At 35.8% G+C, this 18508-nt stretch overlaps 1 protein-coding gene across 9 annotated transcripts in view; it reads left to right on the top strand.

Moving 5' to 3' along the window:
• PCNX1 (pecanex 1) overlaps positions 1–18508 on the top strand; it is an 89073-nt gene that overhangs the window by 48174 nt on the left and 22391 nt on the right. For all 9 annotated transcript variants that reach the window (XM_058850377.1, XM_058850300.1, XM_058850125.1 and 6 more), the window contains 13 exons: positions 707–860; positions 1611–1643; positions 2681–2852; positions 6321–6431; positions 6894–6985; positions 8266–8375; positions 10051–10156; positions 11953–12045; positions 13611–13761; positions 15323–15464; positions 16833–17010; positions 17385–17493; positions 18099–18228. In XM_058850377.1, coding sequence (XP_058706360.1) covers positions 707–860; positions 1611–1643; positions 2681–2852; positions 6321–6431; positions 6894–6985; positions 8266–8375; positions 10051–10156; positions 11953–12045; positions 13611–13761; positions 15323–15464; positions 16833–17010; positions 17385–17493; positions 18099–18228 — 1581 coding nt within the window. The remainder of the gene's footprint in view (positions 1–706; positions 861–1610; positions 1644–2680; positions 2853–6320; positions 6432–6893; positions 6986–8265; positions 8376–10050; positions 10157–11952; positions 12046–13610; positions 13762–15322; positions 15465–16832; positions 17011–17384; positions 17494–18098; positions 18229–18508) is intronic.

The raw sequence follows: 18508 nt of genomic DNA, 5'->3' as shown, positions 1-18508 counted from the left end.
CAAGAGTCATTTAATACTGTGATTTCTTGTCCCTGCTACATTTACCTAGAGGAATAAAATTAAGGCGATATTCCAGTTACCAGCTTTTGAAATATGTAGAGTATTTAAATTTTGGTAATGAACCTCCTTGAAATAAACAAGATAATCATGATTCTGTCCAGGGAAGAGTACTCATAATTCTGTTCCAAGGCACTGGCAGTATCATAGTGAATTATCTGTATTCCACTTGAATATCTTACTCCAGCGAGAGTATTTTTAGTTTCTTCATTAGAAAATCGTGAATGACAGATTATTTACACAGGTAGCTTATCATGCTTGTGTTTCTCATAGGCTCATAATCATCTTGGATAGGCTTTGAATATAGGTTTATGTTATGGACTGTGCTTCTGATGGAACATTTGAATTATTTCTAAAATTATCTACTGAAGTTATCTTCTACTTTTTAAAGTAAAATGCCATAAGATACTAACTACTTTCAGCTGTCATTGAAATCCCGGTAGCTGCTAGCTTTGCTAAAGGACAGTACGCTGGTAGACTATGCAAGTTCAAATCTGTTCTTAATTACTTTGCTACCAGTAGCATAACCCTTGTTAATTTTTGACCCTAACTGCTCTTTTGCAGCTTTTTCTAGGCTTAGTTAGCTTTAACTATGCCTAGAACTCCTTTAACTCCTTTTTTTCTTTTTTTTTCTCTCCCTTTAAAACAGGAATCGTGAGATCCTTGAAAATGTATTAGCTGTCATCCTAGCTATTCTAGTTGCATTTCTGGGCTCTGTACTTCTTATAGAGGGCTTTTTCAAGGATATTTGGGTCTTCCAGTTCTGCCTGGTAATAGCCAGTTGCCAGTACTCACTGTTGAAGGTATTTTAATTTCTCTTTACTTTCTGCAAACAATAGATAAAAATCCAGTTGGGTGTTGTAGGTTAGAGCTTTAAGGAAAAACGTGCATGCTTATCATTTATAAAGAAATGAGTAAACTTGGCCTCATGGAAAGTTGGATAGATGGTGATGCAAGGTCACTTCACTAGAATGGTTAAGCCTATGCTTGTTAAACAATCCTTTATTTATTGTTCTCATGCATTTTTTTGGTTTCATAAAGAGGAGCACATTCTTACTCGTTGAAAACTGACTACAAGCTAAACTTGAAGTTTTATTGGTTTGGGTTTCAATTTTTTAGTGTCTACACCTCAAAGCATTCATATGAGGCAATTACATCTAAACATATTTTTAATCAGATTATTAATTTTTGTTAGACTAATGTTTTATTGTAATGCAAGACTATTGATTATTTGTTATGATTTGACTATTAGGATGGAAATTAGATTTAAAATTAAAGTTCCTAATACTGTTGAAAAACAGTAAAAGTCCTGAAAATAAGGGGGTTGGGGATGTTTTTGGAATTCTGGTTATAGACATATACTCTTTAAACAGATTTATCTACTCTTTAAATAGATTTCATGGTTTATGCTATTTAAAGCCTGTAATGTGGCTTGACAACTGTAAAATTAATTGTAGATGTTGTTAAAAGGACTTCAACCAAAAAGGTGTGTGTAGGGAGGTAAACACACTTATCTGTAGATTGGGTAACCTCCCTCTTCATTTTGCTTTCAGAGCGTTCAGCCAGATTCTTCTTCCCCTCGACATGTAAGTCATGGGCATGTGCCACTGTATTAACCCTGCAGATGCAGAACTCCCACAGAGAATTAATCATTATGGTTTGATTTTTCTGGCATTTCTCTTACGTTCCTTCTTATAAGGCACAAAAGGCTTGTAGTTGTCCTGGTGTGTGACAAGGGAACTGATACTGTTTCTCCTCTGCCATACTCTTTGTATTTAGCAAATCATGTCCTCCTGTTCTGAGCCTAGCTTTTGCTAGGCAGCCATGCCATGATAAGCTTTTTGATGAATCTTTATTATTCTAGCAGTTACAGTGAGAAGCATTCTTAATGTTGTCATTTGCTTTGCTGGTGTGAACTGACAGAACTTTGATGTTCTGTTTCAGTCTTGCAGATCATTCAGTTGTCCTAGTGTGCACACTGCTTTATTTTTTCACTCTAATAAGTTGAGTTTGCAATGCTCTAGTGAGCTTTAATGTTTGACCATGGAAATGTTAATGTTCTCGTATTGCACAATGTGTTTATATTCTGTTGTGCATCTACTAGATTGCCAAGACAAAATATTACCTTTATGTTCTAGATAAGATGTATAAAAGCATTATTCCTCTGCAGCAAGTCATTAATTTTGTATAAGAAGTTGTGTTTTGATAAACACCAATAGAGATTGTCCCCCCCATCCAGCAGAAGCAGTATCTGAGTAATAAACTTTAATCCCTTTTTCCTTAAAATTGATTTCTCAGTTGCTTACAAAGCCTAGCATTTAGTACTTCAACATAGCATAAAATATAGCTGAAACTAAGGGTATATATAGCTTAGTCTAACTTAATTGAACTGTTGTGTTTTTGTTTTATCAAAGCCACAAAAAGCACAGATTGGTATTACTGCAAGGCAATGTATTAAGGATTTTATGAAGAAAACTTTAGGATATGGTGAGGTGACAGTATATTAGTTGATAACCAGTGATGAATTTTGGTTCTGAAGCTATCTGTAGCAGAAAAGTAAAAGTTACTTTATCCGCTAATAATGAACAAATGTTGGTGTTTTTTTTTGTTTATTTTTAAACAGGGTCACAATCGTATCATAGCCTATAGTAGGCCTGTATATTTCTGTTTGTGTTGTGGTCTGATTTGGCTGTTGGATTATGGCAGCAGAAACATATCTACAACAAGATTCAGGTTGTATGGAATGGCTTTCACCAACCCATTGCTGCTGCTCTCAGCCAGGGACTTAGTTATAGGTGAGTGGCTTTTTTCACGGGTTTGAGCTGATTGCTTTTTAACAGTAGAACTTTATGGTAACATTTTCCCCTTCTGTAGCTTTGCTGTAACAAATGCCAGAGATACCTTCTACTATTAAAATTTTTCATTATCCAATATCTTAGCCCTTATTCCTGAATTTTCTTATTTAACTTGGACCGGCATATGCATTTTGACTTTGACTGTTTCACACTCTCTGAAGGCGTGGCATATTGTGGCGAATGAGTAGGAGTTCTCTCAGGTTGTTTGTATTTAGCAATCTGGCAGAACAGTACAGACACAATTTTAAAGAACATTATACACAGGTGAAATCTTATTTAATGCACCTCTTTTCAGAACAGGCCTATCAGCAAATACCAAAAATACAATTTCTGAGCTGTACTTCGATTTTGAGGTAATCCCATTGTTTTCTGAACAGCACAGTGCATTCATTTAACTCCATTACCCCCCTAAACCTAATGCAAAAAACAAACAACATAAAACCCAAAGTAACAATCCTTTCCCCTGTTATGAAAAGAATAACAGCCCTGTAGTCTCAAACAGAGCCCAGAGAAAAGAGAGAGAGTCATAAACATTTGAGGACTATCTTATCATGGGAGCTTTGTGCATTGCTTTAATGGGGCAAAGTTATTTGGGTGATCTTTTGTCAATCACTGCTTCAGGTGGGGTAAGCAAATCTGTAAGAATTCATCTAGACTGAATGCAGTTGCTCTTCAGTTGTGTCAAATGTGTGCCCCCAGACCATTTTCTGTCCAAGAAAAATGAAAACTTGGTCTGAGTGTGGGTTTTTTAAAATTTTAATTGATTAATAAGAATTACTGACTCAAACATTTTGGGTGTTAGTTTTTATTACTTGAAATTAGGAACATCCTGTATTTTATGCCTCATACTGCTTTCCCCTTCAACTTTTTGCTAATAATTCTGTATTTAAATTTAAATGCCCAGAGGGAAAATGTGTAAGCTGCATATTTATGAACAGAAATTGTCCAGACTTTTTCACAGGTGCTTTATGAACAAATTCTTTGGTTCTCTTTATGTACTAGCATACTTGATTCTGTATCAGTACTAAAAAAAGATAGAAGATACTTTTGACTCACTCATGATACAAAACTAGCTTAATTTCTCTTGATGATGCTCTGTCAGTTTTGGAAGTATTTTCTTCCCTTTTCTACCTTGTGGAGTCACTGCCGTAATGTATACCCATATCCCTATAAGATAATACATAAATGTACATGTAGGTGGTATGTCCTCCTGTGCCTAGTGAGCTACTTTCTAAAAGTACTGAGGAGTGAGTCTTTACCAGTTTTAAAAAGATGTGGTGGCATTTTCACCAGGCCATGTCCATCTTGGGATTAGCTTTTCAAGGTGCTTAGTTCAAGAGTTCTAAGTGGGCTTTGAACTTTATTTTTTACTGTTCTTCTGAGGTATCTTGCAGCAGCATATGTGGTTCATATTTCTTGGCAGTTCTTCCAATAAAAAATCAAGATTACCAGAACAGCTTACCCTATTAAAAAAAAACAAAAACCAAAACAATCCTCCCAACAATGAAAAAAACAAACTGAACCCTAAACAAAACCCCAGAAACCAAAATGATAAAACACAAAACAAAAAAGACCAAAACAAAAACCACCCCAACCAACCTGCGCTGGGCATCCCTCCCCAACCCTTCCACATGATACACTTGCCCTCGGAGTAACTCTTAATGTTGCTGAAGCACTGTTTCAAAATGCGTTGTGTGTACTGCAGACCAGGCTGGCTGCTAGCAAACCTGTTAGGTAAAAATCTCAGCTGCCTTTTTTCCTGTTCCCAGGCAAAAGTACTGGAAGAGCACAGGTGCAGGGCAAGGCAAACTTTGTGTTTAGATAATGTAAATGTTGTCTCCTTGCCAACAGATAAATGAGGATTAGCATAAATGCTTTATGTCCCACCTACTATACTTGATGAATTGCTCTAAATCTACTCCACACTTAGAATAATTACCTTAACTTTTCACCTAGTTGGTCAGTGTTAGAAAACAATGATGTTATGCACTGTAAAAGTATCATAAATAGTGGCTTGTTGCTGGACTACTCTTTAAAAATTGTGTATGCCCCCCCTCACCATCTGTGTAGTAATTTTGTTTCCAATGGGCCCAAGATAGTTTGACTTGCAGACTTTTGGGAAACAAGTTTTTAACTTGTCAGTGAAAGAGCACTGTGTTTGCCTTCCATGTCAGCTTCCTTGAGTAATGATTTGAAATAGAGGTTTGACTTGAGAATTTTGAAAAAGGATTTTCTTCAGGTGTTGAAGAGCTGGTCTGTAGTCCTATGTTTCCTAATTAGTGTCAGTAAAAAATACAGAATTTCATGTTTTTCCCAGGCTTGCAGCCTGCATATTTTTAAATTATATTGTTGTTTAGCATTACTGTGGAGCAGGCAAAAAAAAAATCAGATTCTCCTTATCTATCTCACTGTAGATATTTCTAATGTGATGTCCTTTAGTGTCCAACCACTGTGCATATAAAATTAAAAAAATTAGACTTGTGGTGTTTAAAGATACTTTCAGGTCTGTCTCTTCTTTTGGTCGCTGAAGCTACAAGTCAATAAGATGATAGAAAATCCTCCCTAAACTGCCAGATTTTGTCTGCTAGGGTTATTTTTGTTATTTGATCTTTCTAGCCTTCAGAACTTAGAACTTATAATATGCTGTTGCATGTGAATTAGATCTGAACTTCTGTATCTGAATGTGTGTAGAAGATACTTCTGCATCTTTCATTAAGACAGAAAGTAAATGATACGTACGGGTTGAGACATACCATTTTCTGTATAGAAATTAGGTGGCATTCATTTCTCTTTGCATTCTGAAATCCTGTAATTTGCGGGTGTTTTCATGATTTATACAGTTGTCTGTTCTTTTTTAACAAAATCCTAACCAACCAAACAAAACCCAGTCATTTAGGATTAGAATTTTCAGAAGTGGTGTGGGAAAATGAGTAAAATTGTCAGATGTTATTAGCAGCAAAAAACCTAGAGGTGGAGTGTTTGGCCTCCCTTACGTCAGAGTGGCTGGTGTTGGGTTGCTCCTGGAACTCCAGACAGGCAGTTAGGCTCGGATAAGCCTCACTTACAATGAGTGAAAACTTACAAGTCTAATCTGTAAACACTCCTGGCTGATCTTTGCTAAATAAAAATGGAAAGCCTGAATTGGCCTGTGTCCATGTCTACAGCAATTAAAAGGAAAGTACTATTGATTTGTATGACCTCTGTATTCAGTCAGTTCTGAGTCACTGAGGTAGAACTTTACATAATGTGTGTTTTCCTTAGAAATTTTTAATAGAAATACTTCAGTGATGTTGAGTTAAAATGGGGTGTGTGATACCCTAGAAGTTAACCTGAAAAATATCTTACCATGCTGGTTTTTTCATATTCACCACTTTTTCAACTCTTTTTTTTTTTTTTTTTTTCCTGTAGTGTTTACACTATGTTTCCCTATAGTATTCTTCATTGGTCTCCTGCCTCAGGTGAATACGTTTGTGATGTATCTCTGTGAACAGCTGGACATTCATGTCTTTGGTGGCAATGGTGAGTGATATGTTTTGTGTCAGCAGCAAAAGTATGAGATGTGGAGAGCCAAGATCAGTATGTTAGTTTAAAAAATTAATGGTTACACTGTTTTCATTCCTACCCTCTAAACACATGATGCTTAATTGTATTTTTAAAAAGCCTAAAAGTCTTCTGATTGACTACTGAGAAATAGAATTACTGTCCTAGTAAGTCTGTCACTTTCTTCAACTGGTTTCTATTGTAGTTAACTGTTCCCATGGTAAAGCTGTTCAATAACTAAGGAGATTAAAAAAGCCACATAAAATGCTCTTGATAAAAATCACTTGTAGGGGAAAACAGAAGTAGCTGCTCTGTTTTGAATTGCCTTTTTTTTCCATCAGAGGAAACTGGGGAACTGATACCTTAAACTGAAGTATTTTGTATTCTGACTTACGAAGATAACAATGTTGTTTTTTTTCTTTTCGTCTCTGTGATATTCAGCTACCACAAGCCTGCTTGCAGCACTTTACAGTTTTATCTGTAGTATTGTGGCAGTAGCATTATTGTATGGACTGTGTTACGGTGCCCTGAAGGTGAGAAAAATTTTATGCACAGTAAATATTAATGTCTTGGGGTTTGTTCTCTGCTTCCTTCTGTATTAAGTAACTAAAGTATGCAACTACTGAGTTAGAAATACTAGCTTATGTACTAGGATTTTATACTGGCTCAGCTGTGATGTCAATAGAGGAGATGCAATGCAGGAGCAAAGCAGATTTTTTTGCTTTTGAAAGGTGTGTGATTTATGCCTGCTCTAACAGGCTTTTTTTTGGTTGAAAACACATGGCATTTACCATCAGTTCCGTTCTACATCGATTCTTGAAAATATCATGCAAATGACTTATTTCTAGGAGAGTCAGCATGTATTTGTATGTTAACCTCTTAAAATGGCACATGTGTAAATATTCTTTTCTAGTGCTGCAAAAGTGAAATAGTATTTTCTAATCAATATTTATTTGAGAAGAAACTAAGAAATAGTTTGTAGTGTCAAAAGGAAGATGTGTGCCTATCTGAAGGGCAGAGTTAGAGTTTACTGGCTAAGGGGCACACACAGACACCCCACACATACCCTGTTTTCCTTGCTTGAAATGTTTGAGAACAATATGGAATGTGATGCTGGTTCTGTTTATTCATTTCAGGTGTGTGTCAATAATCAGATATGCTCAGTTTACAATGAATTGTAGCATGTGTGGGTCCAACTCAGAGTTGACTGGCTTTTCCACTTTATCACAGAGAGCAGAAAGTTCCTAGAGTAGTTACTCCCATGATGCTGTCACCTGCAGGACATCATTAGCTTTCTGTGAATTTCTATACTTGTATCATTAGCCTTTTGTAAACACATCCATTTAAGCCAAACAAGCTTTAGCAAAGAATAACTGTTTTAACTTTGCAGATGCAGTACAGGTCAGGAAAACACAAATAAAGTCACTGTTTAATTTGCATTCAGCACATTTGAAAAAATAAATCTTGAGTCAAAATACACATAACATTCAAAATTAAGAAGTGACTAAATACAGCTTTTAAGAGCCTGTGGTCTTAAGGAATGAAGGAAATGCTTCCTAAGGGTTATGAGAAATTATGTCTGTTTAATGATTAAGATGGTGTAGACTTAAGGGATGTACCCTGTGGTAGAGTTTCTGATCTATAGTTAGACATAGGTAAAGATGGAATAATACTTTTGTACAAAATTACCTGGCTTATTTTTGTGGAATTGTATTTAATTTTTCCGGTCTCTGTGATACACATAATTCTTGCATGTCAGGTAAGTGGTGTGCACTTTGTCTCGTTTTTATTAACATTTTGTTTCTGTCTCCAGGATTCCTGGGATGGGCAGCATATTCCAGTTCTCTTCTCCATATTTTGTGGTTTGTTAGTGGCAATATCGTATCATCTCAGCAGACAAAGCAGTGACCCTTCTGTACTTTTGTAAGTGACTCAGTTTGGGTCTCTTCCACAATGAAGAAGCAAGTTGCAAGGAAAAATTACAAATAATGTTACTACTTACTATTGTTTGAACTTGTACTCACCAGCATTAATCAAAAATAGTATTTTCTTGGTTCAACAGTTAGAAATTCTTACATTTTGCATCTGGTTCCTTCTCTAACAATGACTGTTTTTGTGGCTTCTGGTAAATCACTTACATGCCAAAATCTAATTCTGTTGCCTGCTGATGTTCTCCAAAATGTCAGTCAGGTGCCAACTTTCTGCTGGTGGGTTTGTTGGGAGTAACATGTACCCTTTCTGCGCTTAAAGAGGTGCTCGAGGCACTGGTTTAAGCTGAAGCCCACAGGGAGGCTTCTTGAACAACTTCATTTGTTGATGTATTCTTACATTGAATGTGTGCTCCAAGCACTTGTTCAGATAATTATGCTGAATTATGCTAAATCATCTAGCATGGGAAAACAGGTATTCATGTTATTCTGTGTTGGCATAGAGATCTGATGCTGAGGGTGTTTGATACAGTTAATAATGATACATGTAAAACAAAATAGTTCCAATAGAAGAAACTCCTCCGTTAGAATAGCCAATATTAGTTATATTATATAATAGCTCAGCCACATACCTAGGTTTGGCAGAGCTTGAGCTTGGATTTAAATGTAGCCATAATGTTGGATGAATTTGATAACTAGGGGCTCTGGGGTAGATAGTGAAGGACCTCTTCTGTGAACAACAAAATTAATGATTCATGCATGTTTACCTGGGAGGAAATTTCTTATCTTTGGATTGATCACTAGACCTTGTCCAATTACTTAGTTCAGTTGATATGAGGTCCTTTTCCCTAGATACTTGTTCTTTTGTTCTTTCAAAAAACTAAGGTCTGAGTGTTCATGCTTGACCTGCAATTTCACCTGTTTAGCCAGATGTGGCACAGTTAAACATTGTAATACATTGCAATATGTAATTTCCTTTGAAGAGCTGGGGCTCATTCTGTAGTGATCTTGCTGTACATAAAATGAAATAATATTTCTGCACTATATCGGCTGTTGTAAAGAAAAATACACTGAGAGGTTGCTAGGCAACTGGTTATGGCTAGTAACATTGCACATGGGCTTCTAAAAGCTTAAGTGTAAGGTTTTGGGGCTTTACTATCAGCAAGACTTGCTAAGAATTTAGAAGTTGGGTCAGCATGGCTAATTCGTCAATTAATCATGTTACAATAGATTTCTTTAGTTGTTTCTGTTGAATGAAACCAAAGAATTCATGTTTTTTTTAAATGGCGATGACAAATAGACCACTTCTAAATTTTGCACATTTCCGCTCAGTTATTTATGAGTTCAGGTTTTGTTTCATGATGGCTAAATTTCACTTAAAATTCAGTTTTTGTTCAATTACTCCTGTGTTGCTACTAGAGAAACTGTAGTTTGAACATCTGTCTGCTGCTCTTTAATAGTCACCATTCTGTACAACAGAGAACTAATTCTTTTATCAAGTTGAGATCTCTGTAAGTTTGCTCAGCTATGTGAAAGCAATCATGTGCCAAAATTAATTTTTTGTGATCAATATGTAATAGAACTTTCTGACTTTGTTATTATAAAACCACATAGAATAATAGAATAATACATGCTTTTCAGTGGGGTTTTTTTTTTGTCTTTCTTTTAAGCTCTTTAGTGCAATCAAAATTTTTTCCTAATTCTGAAGACAAAAACCCTGAGGATCCTCTGTCTGAAGTAAAAGATCCTTTACCTGAGAAGCTTAGAAATTCTGTGGTAAGTAGGATTTTTATTATGTTTTTTAAAATTCCATTTAAGCATTTGCTTTGTGTTGGTTTATATAGCATCTGTCTGGATCTTGCTTAGCTCACACTTGTCACTTAGCATGATTCTAGTTAGAATGGATATCACTTAGCATTTGCTTTCAATCTGCAGCTGAGCTCATGTGCTACACCTAGGAGTATAATGCTCTTATTGCAATTTAAAGTTATTTAAAAGCAGAGAGAGTTGGAATTCCCTAGTGTGGATTCAGTGAAGTATCACTGAGGATCTTCTTTTAGCTCGTGGATAATAATAGATGATGCTTGCTTTTGTGCAGAAGTTAGTGGGAAAGACTTAATGGTGGCAAAACTATATTAGCTATATATTAACTATAAATACTAATATTAACTAAATAAAACTATATTAACTCAGTGTTTCTGTGAGGAAGAGCTTTGTGCTTGCTGTTCCAGAAGTGGAAAATAAAAATGATGCAAAGTGTTTTGGAGGTTTTTGTGGCTTGTTTGGGTGGTCTAAGTTATTTTGTTCTTTGCTTTCTTTGGAAGCAGATGTAACCTGCTACATTTACTTAAACACTACTTTGAATTTTTAGTACAAATTGATCTAAATATTTATGGAAGTAGTAATATTTAAACATTATTTTTCACACAATGTAGCAAGAAGTAAGAGACTTAAGAATGTTTAGTATGTTTAGTTTGTACAAAAGGTTGAATAATTCATTTAGTTTTGTGTAGGGCTCAACTGTAGGCTGAGCTGTATAGCTGGGTTTTTCATAATGCAGCAGTTACAAGCATGATGAGGTGCAGTGTGTAGAAATTGCAAATAAATATTTAGAGCAGAGAAACTGCAATTCTTTTAACATTTAGCAGGAGGCAGTGATTATGGGAGGTGCAAACTCCTCATTAGCTCTCAAAATGTGGTGTTGGTCTCCAAGGTGGCAGGGGAGCTGGGGAGTTTCATAGTCTTTCTAACAGTGATTTTTAAAATCAGGACAACTGATTTAAAATAAACTAAGTTATAGCCCCGAAGTTAAGGCTTTGCAGCACTAATTGTCATGTGTAATTATATGGCCAATTTTGGAGCAGATAATCCTTTAATGATTTTCTGGGCTGCAAATACTGGTGCTGTTTTTACAGAGTGGGAACAAGCCTGAACTTGAGGCTTCGAGTTGCAATGGCCCTAAGTACGCATTGCCCCCCTGTGGCTGAGTCTGGTATTACTAGTTTGGGGGCGGGGGTGTTGCTTGTAATCAACAGCTTGTTTTCATTTTTTCAGGAGTAATGGAAAGTTCAGACTCGTTCCTTGGGGTCATTCCAAAACTGTCTTTTACCCTTCTGCAAAGAAGGCAGAAAAGGGTCAAAGAGCGTGGTTGTTTCACCGGGCAGCACTCTTCCAGGGCACTCAATTGCCTTGCAGTTTAAACAAATTCTTAGATCATAAAGGGGAAATTTGATTGTCCCTTCATTGATTCTTTAAAGGGATCCTTACACCGCCTCACAGTCAAGGATTAGAGAGTTATTTGGTATAAGTATGTGTCTTTCCCTTTCACTTAGTTGAACTGATGCTCTTTAGCTGTAAGATTTGTCTTGTGAAATTTCTAAAAATTTCAGTGGAAGTAGTTAACACTGGCATAATTTAAAAAATCTTTAATCAGTTTCAGTGTTACTGTATTTTTGTATTAAGGAACGTGTAAAAGTTTGGACTGTACCTTGGCAATATTTTCCAACTTTAATGATTCCAAGAGGTCAACCAAAGCTGGTATTTTCTAAAATTATTTTATTTTGACTCCACAGAGTGAACGATTGCAGTCTGACCTGATTGTGTGTATAGTTATTGGTGTCCTCTATTTTGCAATTCATGTCAGTACAGTATTTACAGTTTTACAGGTAAGGTGTTACTTCATGTCTTCAATTTGCTTTCTGTATGAAAATACTCTGGTGTGATATGAAGTGTGTTCTGGTAGTTCAGAGTCTTCTGGTTAATTTTAGATGGTCTTTAAACATGTAGTGTGACAAGTACATGACTGAGGGTCTTCGCTTTATGTGCTCAGAAGATCCTCTTCCCTAGCTCTTTCCTAATTTCTTCTTATGTTCGAGACTTCTATTTTAGCCTCTGACACAGAATGCCCTCTTTTGAGTTCTCTATCTCAATTAAATAGTGTCAGGATTATTTTGAAATAAGGAAATATGAAACTTTAAAAAAAAGTTTAAAATGTTTAGTGCTTAAAGTTTGAGGGGCTGAGCCTTGATTCAGCAGTTCCGTGCTGGCATGGCTCTTTGTAGACCATACTATAGGGCAGTATCCCTTTACTGGACTTTACAGGACTTCAAAGATCATTTGAATTTCAAGTTTCTGACTTGTCAGTCTAGCTAGTGCTACTGCTTTGGATACTTTTAATGTCTATACGTGACTCTTGATGGTAATGGCATGGGACTAGATCCTGTGCTTTTAAGTAAAAAATTTAAAATTTAAAAAAAAAAAAAAGTAAAGCATTTCCTTCAAGAGCTACAGTTACTGAGTTTCTTATTTTGATATTCTTATTATGGAACCATTGGCTAGCTTATGAATAGCCTTCTGTAAGGCAAATTAAAATTTCTGCCATGTATTTTGGAAGGATTTTACTTTCCTGCTACTGCCGAAAGTTAAAGTAAGAAACTAATTTTAAAAAGCATATGCATTTAGGTAACTTCATGTCTTCAGGTGAAGTGCATTACTTAATCATGTGTACTTGTGTTTTCTGAGGAAAATATCTCTTCTATTATTGTATGGCTGGATTTTGGCACTCCACCTGAATGTTGCTTTCCCCCACCTTTGAGAGACTTGGCTATATGCTCTTCACCAGCTGTATATCTCTATAGGCTCAGGCTTCACAGAATTCACAAAGAGCTTATGGCAAGATAATGCAATCGTAGTTTCACAATTATCTAGACTTATGTAGAAATTTAGAGAAAATTTTAATGTGTGGAAAGCATTGTGAAATCCAGCCATCATCCCATGTTAATTTTGCAGTATTCTGTGACTGCTGTGGAAGGGATTGGTCTTGTGGGAGTCTTCTTACTTTCCCAAGTGAATATGAAATTAATGATTTGTTTTTGCTTATGCTTATACCTCCTTTTATCCAGCAGATGGAATGGTAAATTGGGTTCAGCCTTTAGAGAATAATACCTTTATAAAATGAAATGCATATGGGTCAGAAGCAATGGACTGTGAAAGAAGATTGGTGTACTATTTTTACTTGAAAGTATTTTTCGACTTAGTGAAAATTTGTTAGATATGAATGGATTTTTTCCTCCCAGGGTTTCTTGTTTTATCTTAAAATTGGTAGTTCAGTTTCTCATGAAGAAATGCATTAGTATTGCAGGATCACCTGCTCTTATGCTGGAAAATACAAAGTAATACTTTATTTTGATTGTAAAACACAAATCTTAATTTCTTCAATTCTTCTTCCTAGCCTATTTTAAGTTATGTTCTCTATGCATTGGTGGGTACGGTAGGCTTTGTGACCCATTATGTTCTGCCTCAACTCCGAAAGCAGCTTCCTTGGCATTGCTTTTCTCACCCACTGCTGAAAACCAAGGAATACCATCAGTTTGAAGTCCGGAGTAAGTATTGTTTGTAATGCTTCCTTGAATTTGCTGTGGTTGTTGACCTACTTGTGTTACCTATTGATATACTTAATCTCTTTACTATTCTCACCACTGGAGGATTTAATTATATCTGATCTATAAATGTATTTGCTTCTCAGTTCCTCATGCTTTAATTCATGACATTTTATGTATCTCTTAATTGATGATGGTAATATAAGTGTTAACATTATCTCAGAGCAGTTCCATTAAAACATAGTCTTGAAAATCTTAAGTGGTAAAGTTTGGGCTTATGATTGCCTCAAGAATTTTTCATAATGATCAAGTGTGTTTCACCATGTACTACTTCAACATTGCAAATTTTCAGATGTTTTAGAGGATTAGGTGTGGTAAATGCTGATGGTGACTTCATTCTGGTACTAATTTGACATGTTTAACAACAGAAAATAGTGCAAGTAGTCAACTTCTGGATGAAGACACCAAAGGACCAGTCTTACAACTTGATCTGTATAGATATGTACTTGCAGCTTGTACTTGCAACCTATGTTTTCATGGAATCTTTGCCCAGAGATGCAGAAAAATGAAGTTACACTGTTTTCCAGAATGGGTGAATGGTGTGATAGATTGAGGGGACTTGACTGTTGGAATGTTTTTATTGTTAAGCAGGCTTAAGAAATTCTTGTCTGAACTGCCCTGGAAACAACTGAATCTATTTTGGTTTTTCTTTTCAAATGGTTGTTAAAACAAGAAAACATTCTGCTGCTTTCAGGAGCAGAGGATTATCAGAATTGATTTGCAAACTTTCTGCCTTTGTAGCAGCCAATCAATGTGGTCTTTTCATTGATGTCTAACTTGTGGGATTTTTTTTTCCCCAGTGATTGCATGTAAAGATGGATAAATATGAGCAGCAATTGTAGCACAATGTCAGATGTTATCTGGAAGAAGTGAAAAGTGCAACTGTATGCCTTAAGTCTTTAATCTGTAAAACTAGAAAAACTACAGTTGGTGCCCTTTATATATTCATCAATGTTTACCATAATCTTTGACATTAAATCTTCTAGCCTATATTGTAGAAGTTTTTTTATCTTAATTTATGTTAATTTGAAGCACACCTTACAATTCTTGTAGAAGTTGAAAAGAAGTTGCTCAAGTGACAGACATTTGTGTTGGTAGGTTACATAGGCTCTTCTGTATTGTAGAGTGGTAAACCAGGAGTCCTTCAGATTGAGTATGGTTGAAAAGCATCCTTTTGTGTGAGAAAATGCATCATTTCAAACAGCTTCATCAATAGCAATATTGAAATTATTGAAGAGGTGGAACCCAGTTTGTTTCCTTCTGTCTACAGTAAGCAAGTAGCTTGCAAACTCTTCTGTTGCTATGTGAACAGAGCAAAAACTACTATTACTGAGAGGGGCTACTGACAGGAGCTTCTCTTGATTTTGGTTAAATAAAACTACAAAAGTCCATTGTGAGAAAATGGTTAATCCAAGTTAGTTGGATGAAGAATCTTTGTTTTGTAATGAGAGATTTTTGATTTGACAGTGCCATCTGATTTCTTCTTCTTAATAAATCTTGACAGATGCTGCCCATGTTATGTGGTTTGAGAAACTTCACATTTGGCTCCTTTTTGTAGAGAAGAATGTTATCTATCCACTGATAGTCCTCAATGAGCTTAGTAGCAGCGCTAAGAATATTGCTAGTCCAAAGAAACTGGATACTGAGTAAGTATAAAAGGCTATTAAGTAATCTTGAGAATGTCTGCTCTGGTGGAAAATTAAATAGTGACTCCTGGTGTCAGTGGGAAGACAGAGCACCTTAATGGTATTGTCTTAAGAGTAAGGCAGTGAATAAATAAAGCTTTTCTTCATTTGAAAGCCTGTATAAAGCTGACTTAAACTGATTGGTGTACTACACTGTTGAACTAGACACTCCCATAAAGATACATCATTCAACTCCTAGCATATACTGTGAAGATGACATGTTGCAGAATTACCTAGAAATGTGATGAGTTTGCTTGTTGAGCTACAAAGTCTTAATATGATTTTCCAGATGGCAAGTTCAAGATATTCTTGGTATGTTCTGATATTTTATCAGGTGTAAATTTCAGACTTGTTCCCTGAGTGGGTGTGCCAGTGTGCTGCCCCTCTGTAGCTTTCTTCTCTTGTCAAGGAATTCCCTAGGCTTCCTAGCCCCTAAGTATAATCCATACCCAGACGGAATTGCACACTGCTTCTTAAATTGAGTCTTAGTTATAATCCCTTGAGCAGTGTATCTGACTGTCTGAGCAAATGATTGCTCAATAATAGGCCCTGCATTTTTTGCCTCCAAGAAACAGTAACCAAGTGTGTTTTTTGGATTTGAAGTTCTATTCGTTTAGAACAAAAGAGAGTACAAGTATTGAAATGAAACAGAAAATATTTTAGGGGGCAGGTTGTTAGATTAATTTTGTGGGGTGGTGTCTTTCTTTTTTGGCTTTAATTTTAGTCCCTGCATCTAGTAAATTCTTGCTTTGGGTTCATTATTACAATCACTATGAGACCTTTGAGGGGAATATTGCCATTATGTTACTTTAATTTCATTTTTTAAAAACCCTGTGATATATCAGTTGCTATGTCTGAAAAAAATTGCAGTTCCCTCAACAGAAATTAGAGCACTGTAGTCATGCAGGAAATGATAATCCAGTGTTCCTTAACATCCTCTTGATAATTAATCTAGTGTTTTCACATTTTAATATTCATAGCCTAAATTAAAGACCGAGTTTGTCTTCAGACTACAAGAATATTTCATCTTCTATTTTTTTTTATTTCTTTTTTAGTGACACTTAAAAATAATGCTGGTTCTTGAACATTGGTTTGAGAGTACTGATGAAAAGATTTAGATAGTAACCTTTTTAAAAAGAAATCTGAAGTTGTCTTTAAAAAAAAGAACAAATCATTAACACACACACACACACACACACACCCTCAATGCCCCAAATTCCAGAAGCAAACCCAAATCAAAGTTTGAAGAGATTGGTATTACATGACAGCACAACTTAAACCCCTTTCAGATAACAGGTAGTAACTCTTTTGTGTGGCTTCCTTACACAGGTTGGGTGCTTTAATGATCACAATAGCTGGCTTGAAGTTACTGCGTTCATCATTCAGTAGCCCAACGTGCCAGTATGTCACTGTTATTTTCACAGTGCTCTTCTTTACTTTTGATTACAAAAGTTTTACTGAGACCATGCTGCTAGATCTCTTCTTCATGTCCATACTCTTCAGCAAGGTAACTGTTTTCAGGTGTTTCAGTTTATCCAAAGGGGAAAACGGATAATCCTCTCTGATACGTAGTCTTGCATATTCTCAATCTTTTGTACTGTAATAGATATGCTATAAGACAACTAAGACTTCTCCTTCCCAAAGCATTTGTTGGCTTGAGAAACCATATGTAACTCTCTCAACATCTCCTGAGTTTGTACATAGAACAATGAGGTGTGTCTTACATTACTTGCTTTTACGATTACATCCTTTCTCTAAGTCTCAAAGCTTCTGGTAAATCAGTAAGAACTCTAGGATGACCAGCAAATTCCTCAGGATGCAAAACATCTTGATTGTTAGCCAAAATACTGAATTGTTTTTTTCTTTTTTTTTCCCCTGTAGCTTTGGGAACTCTTTTATAAATTGAGATTTGTATATACCTACATTGCTCCCTGGCAGATCACATGGGGGTCTGCCTTCCATGCTTTTGCCCAGCCCTTTGCTGTGCCACGTATCCTTTGGAAATGCAAACTTTCTCCTGAGGTGGTGTATTTATAACTTCTGAGTACTGCTTTATAGTGGATTCTATGTTATGGGCTAAAAACTGCTGAAAGAACAGGTTTGTCTAGTGAGTATTTACAAAGAAGCTGTGCACACTTTCTGCCTTGTTACAATGCTATGAATTATACAGTAATAGTAGAAATAGCCTCCTGACTTAAAAGAAGCATGGACCAGAAGTAATTCTGAGAATTACACAGCTTTTCTTTTGCTGGTCATTCCCTTTTACAGGAACCACTAATAATAATAATTTTAGTCCTTGAGTTTTGCATTTTAAACTTCTGTAGGCTGTTTTGAATGGAGTATTGAGTTAGTATTTTCAACAGAATTTTTGGGAATGGCTGTTGTGTTTAGTGCTGGATTTCCATCTATTTGTTTTTAAAAACAAAAAGAATCCTCTTATTGCTGGAAGTACTACAAACATCTTTGCTGCATAGGAATTCATAGAGACCTTGTTTTGCCCTTTATTGGTGTTGCTGTCTGTATTGAACACGATCACAGAAGCTAAAAAAAAAAAGTAGTTGTTGCTTTGCTTTCCTTAATTCTCGTATCCTACAGATTCTGCCATGTTGTTTGTCCAAGCAGCTGTGTCAGCTTTCTTCTCTACTCCACTGAATCCTTTTCTGGGAAGTGCAATATTCATCACTTCATATGCCAGGCCTGTCAAATTCTGGGAAAGAGACTACAAGTAGGTGAAATAATAAAGTTGAAAAAAGATTGTTTTTAATAGAATAGATATGTCTGAAGTGTTGGTTTGGGGATTTTGTTCGTTTGGTTTTTTTTAACTTGCAAATTTCTGCTATTTTTTTCCCTCAGAAAACTAGTATAAAGCACTGAAAGTTTTCACTGAACTTATTTCTGAAATACTGTAGCAGCTGTTTTTTACATTAGGATCATTTGCTTCAGCTGCTTAAGTAATTTCTACTTAGAGGTATGGCCACACTGGTGTTTTTAAACATGAAATTTAT

The sequence above is a fragment of the Poecile atricapillus genome, chromosome 1 (assembly GCF_030490865.1).
Source record: "Poecile atricapillus isolate bPoeAtr1 chromosome 1, bPoeAtr1.hap1, whole genome shotgun sequence".
NCBI classification, from domain to species: Eukaryota; Metazoa; Chordata; class Aves; order Passeriformes; family Paridae; genus Poecile; species Poecile atricapillus.
This window is presented reverse-complemented; position numbering and strand designations above follow the sequence as displayed.